The sequence below is a fragment of the Ornithodoros turicata genome, chromosome 5, assembly GCF_037126465.1.
Source record: "Ornithodoros turicata isolate Travis chromosome 5, ASM3712646v1, whole genome shotgun sequence".
Taxonomy (NCBI): domain Eukaryota; kingdom Metazoa; phylum Arthropoda; class Arachnida; order Ixodida; family Argasidae; genus Ornithodoros; species Ornithodoros turicata.
This window is the reverse complement of record NC_088205.1, coordinates 17,961,123-17,972,276: the sequence shown is the minus strand read 5'-3', so window position 1 is coordinate 17,972,276 and position 11,154 is coordinate 17,961,123. Positions and strand designations below refer to the sequence as shown.

General features: G+C 43.1%; 1 protein-coding gene across 5 annotated transcripts in view; it reads right to left on the bottom strand.

Moving 5' to 3' along the window:
- Positions 1-1,051: 1,051 nt before the first annotated feature.
- LOC135394152 (liprin-beta-1-like) overlaps positions 1,052-11,154 on the bottom strand; it is a 29,688-nt gene continuing 19,585 nt past the window's right edge. For all 5 annotated transcript variants that reach the window (XM_064624709.1, XM_064624710.1, XM_064624708.1 and 2 more), the window contains 10 exons: positions 7,435-7,546; positions 7,244-7,363; positions 6,999-7,146; positions 5,815-6,024; positions 5,604-5,729; positions 4,229-4,357; positions 3,053-3,241; positions 2,373-2,537; positions 1,407-1,463; positions 1,052-1,343 (listed from right to left, as the gene is read on the bottom strand). In XM_064624709.1, the coding sequence (XP_064480779.1) occupies positions 1,293-1,343; positions 1,407-1,463; positions 2,373-2,537; positions 3,053-3,241; positions 4,229-4,357; positions 5,604-5,729; positions 5,815-6,024; positions 6,999-7,146; positions 7,244-7,363; positions 7,435-7,546 (1,307 nt within the window). In that variant the 3' untranslated portion in view covers positions 1,052-1,292. The remainder of the gene's footprint in view (positions 1,344-1,406; positions 1,464-2,372; positions 2,538-3,052; positions 3,242-4,228; positions 4,358-5,603; positions 5,730-5,814; positions 6,025-6,998; positions 7,147-7,243; positions 7,364-7,434; positions 7,547-11,154) is intronic.

The window sequence follows — 11,154 nt, the reverse complement described above, 5'->3', positions numbered from 1 at the left end:
CTTTCACCTGGACCTTGTGCATGACATGGCCGACATTACTTCACTGTATTGAGGCTGTGAAAAGACTGGATGTTCAAAGCCTCCAAAGCAACATGGTGCACCGGTGAGGAGCTCAGAGCAAGGTCGGGGCTCACTGTGGCAAAGAAATAAGCAAGAGTGATTTGGGCTCTTGGTTAGGGTGTATGTATGCATGCTTTGTGCTACTTCAGTGGCCTCTCGTAATTTTCTGCAGGCAATGCAGAAGACTTGATGGACACCAGCAGCATGGCTAAGCAGGTAAAAATGTAAAAGTAAAAGCAGGTAGAAGTGTAAAGTTTGGCTAATGCTGTGCTGAAGAGTGAGAGTTGGGGGGGGGGGGGGTTCGAATACTACCACTAGCTGTGCTGTCCGAGTTTTTCCCTGGTTTTCTTGTAGACTATCCAGACAAATATCGGTACAGCTCACCTTGAAGTCTGCCCAGGATGCAGACTAACCCTCCCGTCCCCCACTCCTTCCTGCTGTCCTCTCTCTCTCTGTCCACGCCTGCACATCGCTCATAGCCACAGTTGCTTCGCGGCACAAGCAAGGCATAAAGAAAACTTAGACGGGTAGAAGATCCAGTGAACTGGTAAGGAAATGTAAAAGGAACAGCCTCAGGATGAGAGCCGCCGATATTTCAAACAGAGTCTGTTATTGGCAGCTTTCATCGTGAGGTACCTCCCTTCACATAAAAAATACTTGAACCTCACGGACCACTACACTAAACTTATTGGACAACAGAAATAGATGCTTTTCAGGTAAAGGTATTAAAAGGATTGACAAAATAGAAATTTGGAGAATGGTAGGGTACCACTTACATCTTGTCTTAGATGTGTGAAAAATTTACATCTTGCGCCCGCAGGAGGGGGGCATTTAAATCTCGTTGACGGGATGCTGCTGCTGAAGTTACGCCACTGAAAAGCACTATCACATTGCTTCACATTCACACGTGCATGCACACAACAAAACACTTTTTCACATTTTCACACCAACACAAGCAAAATTACAGAAGAGTAGACTTCCCACCCTTCAGTTGTGCAATAATCTGCGTGCTTTTATTTCTTCACAGAGCCATTGCCTTGATGGGAGTTTAAAAAATGGTTCTCAAGAGATAAAGCATTGCCCTTCGTATAAATGCTGCTTGGGAAAAATACCTAGTGCTTTGATGAGTGAAAGTTTCTGTATAAAAGCTTGTAAAGTCTACTAAAACCATGATGTGCTTTGACAGGAAACAGTGTGGCCTGAATTCTGCCAGACTGTGATGACTAAGTTGATTAGATGTTTGTCGATGTTAAGGAGTCCAGGTCTTTCACTTCTTGCAGTTTCTGAAAGTAACAAAATGTTTTGTTTTTGAGCTGTAGATACATGAAGGTAACTATATAGGATACCATGAATGATGAAATTTCATTTGACACAGCCTCTATCTCCTGGGCGGTCTTGGAATCCTGAGTAGAACAGAAATTAAGAGGTACTCAGTGAACCAAACTTCCACTCTACTAAATTAGTATGACGATCACTGCCCCAGCATTATTTTTTACTTCAAGAAATCATACGTACACCACAACCTTAAAATGCATCATTTCCACAAGTTGTTTCTTCATACTCTACACCATAAAAACAAACACCATGCATAATATAGTTGGTTTTGACGCAACACAGAAACACTAATTTTTTTGCCTGCTTTACACGGTTTGATGAATTGCTGGTCAGATTTGCAGAACTTTCCAGTCAAATGTTACAAAATCTTGTTCTTGACATAGCTTTATAATTTACAAAAGTGAGCTTGAGATCACATGTCACTAATGTACAGGACATATACAAATACAGTCACACGAAATTACCACTACAACAATTTTTTTTGCGGTCACGCTGGAGCCCTATAGGTCCAATAATGAACATCCTTTTTAATAAAAATACCTTTACTGCAAATTTTTTTTGCTGTCCCCCCAGTTTCGTTGTAAAGGAGTTTGACTGTATTTAGAAGTTGCTTTCCAGCCAAGTTGTCAAATTTTTCGACTGACTTCAGTTAACCGTTATGTGCATATATCAGTTGTATTGAAGGACACCTTTCATTTTGTGCATTTTTCACATTATTCATTGCATACTGACCCTCTTCATACTACTAGCAGTTTTACATGTCTCTCCGTCATGCATGGCTTCATGCATGGCCTAAAGACACCGTCATGGAATAATTAATTAATTAATTATACCATGAAGGTCATATAATTACTAACCATACCATAGCAACTAATTACCACCATACTAATTAATTAATATAGAGACAGACAGACAGGCAGCCAAACAAACATGTAAATACATAACTTAGGCAACGTGTGACAGGCATATGATTGTACCTTTTCTTTAGAGGAAAAGGAATCGTCCAGAGAGCTTTCTGCAGTGGATAAATCGCTCGACATGTCCTCGATAGAGCTGTCCATCACAAAAGGGCACACATACGCAGAAGTGTCACCTGACTTTGGTTTCCGCCAACGAAGAGAGAACTGCGCCTTCTTTGCCACCTGGAATGCGCAGAAATCCTTTGGTGACAAGAGGCAGTATGCGAGGCAACTGTATTAAGCCCTCTGCCAGACAATGGTAACCCACCGTCTGGCACAGGGTCTAATAAGAAATGTACCCAGTACTTCATGTTCAAGCATTAACATGGTATACATAATTATGAGTTGCAAAATTGAGAAAACCACCAAGTGCAAATAGTTGCATGAAATACTAATATGGCTACTGAAAGTAGTGACCATCGGCTCTGCACTGCTTTTGTATCGCCAAGACCAGCTCACCAAAGTGCAGTGCCCGTGGAAAGGGTCACCCACCCAAGTAGTACTACGACGACATAAACCAATGCCACCTGGGCATCCACTGCGTGTTTCAAACCGTCTATGGTGATTGGCTGCAGTGGACAAGACTTAACAAAGGAGTAAGAGGGGGTCTTATGTAGTCTAGGTGGCATTGCATGAACACTCTTAAATGGCTATGACATTGGCTATGGCTATGACATCAAGGGCATCTGCAAAGTAACCTTTATTTTTGCAGAGGGCGATAGAGGCACGTGACTAGGTGAGGCTTCGCATGCCCTTTTCCGGTGCATAATCCTCGGACCCAGTAGCTGCTTTAGCTGAAGAGAGAGGTGCCGTCGTAACAGCGTTTTACTTGTCGGGATGCTCAGAATAGCCGCAAACAGGTCGCATGTCACACCATCTTCATAGATCTACACCACAATAAATAGACAAATAAAGTATAAGTAAATAACGATCATAAACAGATGAATGCTACATGAAAAGTTATAGCAGAAAGTCACTCTGCAAATGGCATTACTTCTTTATAACACAATTGATGTTCTAACACGTTCCAAAACAAAGCAATTCAAATGCAACTTTTTGAAAACTTCATTTTAAATTGTAATTATGTACAGACATAACAGTCTTTGACACAATGACAGCTCCAATGACTAGATCACTCAACCTCAGTCAACTCCAAATGTGTGGTGCAGAAGAGAGACTGACTGTACACCTTGCCGGTTAAGAAATACTTCTTTTTAAAGGAATGTACTTGTCACATCCCAGTTCGGCTGATGGCGATGATACGCAGAAAAAGGTTATCAGCGTGTTTAGAGAATGTCTCGCAAAGAGCAAAAAGCGCGAAAGGTGCTTCGGCACAGCTGGCTATGTACTGCAAGGATGAACGACCTGGCTCTATCTACCATCCATTGATTGCATCATATTCCTCCACAATGTTTAGCAGCAAATAAGAATTGGATAATAAAGATTAAATAAAATTTACCATAAAGATCCTCTGTGTGGGGGGTGTCTGCCACAAATGTGTAATCAAATAAACTATAGTAGGGGGCTTTGTGATATCTGGGAGTCACAATTTTTAGGCCCTTCCTAGTTTAAGATGTAATTGACATCGGCAATTCTGAATTGCGTAGCGTACGCGCCGGTCTTTCTGTTGCAGGGCCGGGCCAGGCTTGGGTTCCTTTCGTAAGGGTGCTGGCTGGGCAAGGCCAAAAAATAGTGGCCCGTGTCAATCTCTTGTTGAGTATTGAGATTAAATTTTTTCAACATGTAACTGATGCATCCCTCTACGGTGCTACGTTTCCGGGTAAAAAAAAAAGTCAGTGAACAATGCGACAGAATGATAATGTGTTGCCTTCAGATAATAGACACTGTTTAAAGCCAATTTTTAGAAGACTCACAAGTAGTGCACCATGCACCCCGCTTCCGCGAAGGTTCGGAGCATACTCCGACAGGTCCACGGTACGCAGCCATTCCATGACACGGTGGTTGGTCCACAGGGAGACATCCAATGGACTATAATTCTTAGACTGCAATGGCAATGTACATTTCGATGGTAAAAGCAAAAACGATCGTTCAACAGGATATGTCGTTACGTGAGGGATCGTTGTGCACAGGTTTTACTGTACAGTCATGTCTCGATTATCCGGACACCTCGGGAGTCGTCCCCTTATCGTCCGGATAAGGAATTTCCGGATAACCGAACCAAGCAAATTTCCATGGAAACCCGAAAAATTTGGGAGACCTCTTTATAGCTCCAGAAAAGGAAACAAGGGAGATAACGTTACTTCAAACATTGATGCGAAGTGAGCTGCTTGAAATTAATAGTGGGCACGCGTGTGACAGAATTTTGGTCACAGCTAAGGCACCCGCTGCGTCACCCTGCTGTTCAAAGAAGGGTAATGTCTCAGAAAGTTGGTCCCGCGCACATGTTTTGGTCTTTTTGCAAATGTCTTCGGCATAGGCCAAAAGACAGGCGATGCTTTCGGACGGCCTGGACATAGACGTTCACACGTGGTTTTCTTGCGCCTGGTGGATTCAGGGCACCTCTTCCACTTATCGTGTACCATCTCTACCGTGTGCCCGCACGCACCAAAAGGAAGTGACCTCTGAGGAAAGGGGAGTTAGTTAGGAAAGGGGAGAACAGTACAGAATGCCACGGTGAGATGTGACCCTTATCCGGAATAATGCGAACACAGTACATGCCATGGACAGAGGACGTTGACACTTTTTCGGATCAGAGAATCAGAATGACCTAGGTCCTGAAAGATTGGTCCCCGTACTTGCTGTCCGGATACGGATAACGAATTCCAGATAACCGAGGCAAAATCCAATGGTAGCAGGTTCGTTCCTGGCAATGTAGTCTGGATAAGGAGTTTTCCGGACACCTGAACTCCGGATAAGCGAGACATGACCGTATATCATGAATAGAAAAGGGCATAATGGTAATCAAAAAGCCGAATATTCATTAAATACATCGTACACACATCATTACTTGCAGCAAGTGTCACACGGGCAGCGCAACCCAAGGTTAAGACAACCGTGCATTTCCTCGGTGACCTCATGAAAGCTAGGTTGCCAAGCTGAGTTTCCCATAACAGGGATTAGTGGTGTAACCTCCGTTCAGTCAGCCATGTGACTGCGGCGAACCACAGTTGCCTTAACCCTGGTTAGCGCTGCCCGTATGACACCACGGTCCCTTGAGGTCCCTATTGAGGGACCGTGGTATTACTTAGTTGCTACCCAAGACTGCCTCGAACCAAAGTTTGTACTGACCTCTTCAGGCAGAGACCGCCGCTTTAGACAGGCAGGGTCAAAACGGTTCAGCCTGAGGACTTGAATTCCACGCTTCATGCTGACATGATGAAAATTACTCGTGACCTTCATGTGCACAAGGTCATCCTGGATTATTTTTTAAAACAGAGTATTACGCAAGTTCTCCTTTTACTGTGTCACTGTGTACTATGCGTTAAGCAACGTCACTTACAACTGTTAGTGCGTTGAGCACCCGTCCGTCAACCATGGCATCTGCAAAAGTGTCTTTGTACTGTGGAAGTCCAATGTCATCCAGCCACCGTAGCACCCACTGCCAGTCGAGCAGCGAAGCGGCTCGTGACAACTCAGTCGCTTCAGGCTTCAAGGACTCTATTGCTAGTAGCATTTTTTTACGATGCAGTGGGTGCTTCATTCCCAAGTCCTGGAACATTGAATGGAATATGATGGCAGTTGAAGAAAAGGCACCACCAGTGGGATTCAAACACACACACGCTCTCATTGCCGGTCAGACAAAAAATAAGGTGACAGAGTATTTCCACCACATATGCCACATGCAAAGTAAGTCGTGCAGCAAGAACTGTTTTCGGACTACCGCACGTATAACACATTGCCTGTGTAATGTGTAACACACACACTTAACGTGCAACAACATCTTACAGTGTTATTACGGGCAATCCTACTTCACCTCTTTTAAACTGTACGCAACTAAAACAAAGTGGGCGCACGAGAGCAGGACCAGTGGGCATACTAAATCTACCAGCTTGTTTTACAAACCATAGGAAATTACCTTTCCTGTTTCGAAATGTTACGGAGTGTCAGAAATTAAAAAACTGCACGAATGTACCAATGTCTAAGAGAAAGGTGGAGAATTTTCTGCTGCGTACATAAGCTATCTTGTTAGTATTTTATCTATAGTGTGATAGCGTCAAATGTATGTCAGTTGTCATTGTCACGCACAGTGCATGGTGTCATGTATATGAGTAGTAATTGTTGCCAGATGTCAGTTTCTGTGTATCATTATCGTGTCTGTTGCGTTACTTAGTTTGTCGTTCTTTAAAAGTGCGCATTAATACTTTTTGTAATCGTTAAGCAGAACTTCTCAACAGGGAGTTGTTCCCACTCGGTCCTCTATTATTTGATATATTCTTTGTATTCCTTGTACATCTAGCGCAGTGTATTGCTTAATCAGCCTAAGACGGTACTGATTATAATTGCTGCAGAGTCATTCAGATTGACTCCCCTAATCCTATGGATTTCCCTTATTTCTGAATAAAAGTACTAGACAATCTGAGACACCATTTCAAAGCTCATTGTATTTTGCAATAACTTGCAATAATCTCAATTAATCCCTCTGGTGTTATGAAAGTTGATTGAAATATTGAAATATGCGGAGACCTTTTCAAGTTCTGATGCTGTGACTTTTGCAAGTTTATTGCCGTCTTTGAAGTATGGCCTCGAAGGATCGTGATACATGGACATGCCAAGACTATCCACCCAGGCAGCTATGAGGTCAGCGTTCCACAGTGATAGAGGCTTCTCAGTACTACAAGAAATTTTACAAAAAAAAAGTAAAATATTATCTTATAACCAACACAAGCTACACTAGAAGATTCATCTTAAATAAATAGGCTTCACCGTACAAAAGAGAGGTAGCGTTGAAGTTGGGCACCCATCCAAGCCTCGGACCTGCCGTTGCTCGCAGCCCACCCCTACGGAAGCTGTCTGTTATATCCATCGTATGTGAATTGCTTCTACGTAACCTATGTAGAGAGAAAGAACAGCGATGGGGGTTGTGATGCGAAGAAATCAGAAAAAAAAAAGTTTCTGTTACCTTCCAAATATTTTTCTGATGCCTTTGTGCTTTCCATGCTTGACAGGGGAAGGAGTTGATCCAGGCGTTAAGGTCTGCTGTCCCGGATGAATGATCACAAGCTCTGGTTGAGCTGTAGCATGCATTAATTGGAGGCTCGGATTTATAAGGTGGCTCTGATCCTACATAGAATCTGAACTACACAGACCTTTTCCGTATATAAAATGTATTTCCCACACTCGTGGGCCAAAAATGAGGTGCTACTTTCCAACTTTCCAATTACTGCGTGAGATCGGATAATATACAGTCACAGATAGATTTTTCGGACTTGAAGGAGCCAGAAAATTGGTCCGAAACATCGAGCAGTCCAAATTTGCAGAGAAAGGCTTAAATCTGCAATGTTTGAAAGAAGAAAACAAATACGTAATTTGAGCATTCGCACTGGCTCAAAATTATTGTCGACGTGAGTTTGTTTTGCCGTTCAGACACGAGATAACGCTTTGCAGCGAATTTCTGCTAGCGTAGCCTTGTTGTGATACACTTCCACGAGTAGTAACAGCCGTAAGGACCAGCGGGTTGACGCGGGTGCAATGGCATTTGTCACTGCCACAGTCATCGGAACCTTCTGGAGGCAGATCGAGAACCTCCCGATGATGTAATCACCAGTTAGTTCTGGGAAGAATTGGGCATTGTTATCCACGTCTGCGTACATATCGAATGTTACACTACCGGGGACCTCCACGCCTGACTTTCGGAGCTCTTCAGTGAGGGCCGGGCAGACTGCCACTTCATTGTCATCAATAAAATCGTCACTGAGACTCCCTCCCGTCGCGTTTTTCTTCACAAATCCACTGTGACGGAAATTACTTTCTACGGCTGTCGCCTTTACGGCTTCCCACCGGCTTTGGAACGCTTCCGAAGTGGAGGCAACGCACGCGCTGCTAAACTCAGACTTTGCGGTCGCATGCGGGTTCTACGCAGTTAGCGGTCTTCCCTTTGGGGCGAGGTTCGAAATATCGAGTCCCGAAGTGCTCTAACGCGTCTGTTTTGGCCCCTGAAAGACGGAAAGTACAAAAAAATAGGCATGCTCGCAGTGAAATGAGTATGAGAAACTGGGCAGTCCGTCCAGAGCATGATCCAAAATATTGGAAGCAGAAATGCATTGGCTCTATGGGGCCTTTGACAGTGCCAAGGGTTTTGTACGGAAAATTGGAAAGCGAATGTTTTAAAGTCCGAAATATCGGTTGGCGACTGTATTTTGGACACATTTGGGTGTTACTGTGGTGAGGGGAGGTGAAGCAGAAAGAGGCTTTTTGTCGGCACTGCATCAGACTACACCTGCAATACGCATAGTATCTCTAAAAGTATATATCTATTTTTTATGTAGGTTCTTTTTCTAGGAGTGTTGTAGGGAGATATTAGAATTTATTGTAAAACTAGTGCACATATGCTGATGGATACAGTGTTTTTGAGCTTTTATCAATACACATACTCTAGCATGCAAAGTTACAAGGTAACTCAGGTTTCCAAACCGGACCAAAACCAACTAGGCAACAGGGGAATCGGTCCAAAAAAGTATGACTTCACCTTACACAGGATGGCTTAATAGCAGCACTGAACGGCTCCTCGGAAGTACAATTATACTAATGCATTGTAGTTATCTGATGCACCACACCACCACATGTGTCGCTTTATTGTGATGTTATTGTGAAACCTGACACATAACTGCTGACCCCTAACATGAACCACTCTAACATAAATGACTCTGCTACATCAAACACGTTACAATGTGCACTATATTTTCAAAATCATCAAGTCAGTGTTCTCAATATGCAAGCCTTGAATGGATGTTGGGGCCAATAGGAGTCTTGTGAAACAACTGTCAAAAAGTGAACTCAGTGAAGGCTTCAAAACTTGCAATTAAAATCCTGACACTTGGGCTAAACTTTTCACAAACATACCACACTAGCACCACCACCATGCTTGCAATGCGCTGCACACCTCTCTCAGCATGCAAATGAAACACCCTGTGATCCGATGATGAATGGAAATTATTAAGGTACTGTAAACGTATTTTTATTCGCGATGTATTAATTTTCGCCAATTTCGCGACCGCTAACAAATCGCGAAAAATTGTACTCCCGAACACAAGCTTGACGTTTACCGTGCAAAATGAAACAGCCCTGGAATCGCGAAATTAAATACTCGCGAATGACTGAATGCACGATTTGTGAAATTAATACATCGCGAATAAAAATATGTTTACAGTATATCAGACAGCTAGTCCAGTTTTGGAAGATGCAATAAGGTCAAAGAAATGGCCAGGAACAGTAGTGAGATGAATGGAAAAGTGTACCAAATCAGTCGTAAAATAGTAAAGAATGCATTCCACAGATAACCCAGAAATCATTATTGCCAGAAAGATGACACACCCATCATGCAGTGCAACCTTTGTGTAGTTGTTGTATCTACATGAATTTATAACTGTAATTATACCCTAGAGGCCAGCTTCATGATAGGAAAATACTGCTATTCAGTGTCAGTAGTGCTGATAAAGCAGCGAAGCTAGTTTTAAATGTTTTGGTGCATATTTAGTACTTCATTTGATAAGTTGCAGCAGCTGGTAGTATGAGTACCGAAAGGATGGAAGGACTGTGCAAATACTGCTTTGGGTTCATTGCAGTACTTCACCAATGTTCCACACCAAGTCTAAGCCACAATTCGAGGTTCAAACTACAAAATGTGGTGCATTAAAGCTGATGTTGAATGCCTTTTTGTGTTGTGACATGTTCAACGTTGTGTCCTCACATCGTACACTGCTAGTATCGCATGTCAGAAGGCATGTGTACAGTGATATGGCAGTAATCATTTGTGGTTTCGTGTTGCAAGAGAACAATGACTTAGGCCCCGGGTTTTCCACAATTCCGTGATTCCGCAAAAAATCGCGGAATCCGGAATTCATCGCGGAATCCTTTGCTTGGCACGGAATTTCACGGCATCCCTTATTTTTAGGGGTGTGCGGATATTCGAGTTCTCGAGTTCGAATCAACTATCTATCACTCGAAGTATTTCATTCGCGAATCGAATACCCAATATTTGGATTTCCGAATATCGGACTATTCGCCGAATACGAACGACACCGCCCGAAAGTGGGCTTCCCCTGAAGCTTTCCTGCACGAGGTGAAGCCTGCTTTACAAAACTGCCCCTGCTGCAGGATCAGGACAGACAGATTTTAGTTTAGCTTAAAATAAGGTTAGCCCAAGTTTACTGTGCATACTTCGCCTGAAGAAGGAGCGGTGTCCCTCCTGTGTGCAGTTTAGCGGTGGCAGTGGGGGACTTTGATTTGATGTCTGGGAGTTTGCCTTTAAAAACACTTAAATATTGCCTACAGCGTGGAATCAAAAAGGGCGCCCTATAACTTCCACAGGGCATGTATTGTAAGCTCCTTCCTATAACCTTCCTATACAGTTTCTATAAACTCTATAGATGCTGAAAGACCTTTCAGCCGGTATAAAATGGTTGCAGACGACAGACCTTTGTCTTTGTCTTTGTGTATGTAATGCTGAGCCACAACACTTCTTTCGATGAGTAATTTTATAAGATATTTTTGTTCCCACATTATCCAAGAAAATAAAGTGTTTCTCATTTCATGCAGCCGTTCACTGCTTGCCGCAGAAAATCGCGAAATTTACGAGTCGGTGCCGCAGAATTTTGAATTTGCCGCAGCAGAAAACCAGGGG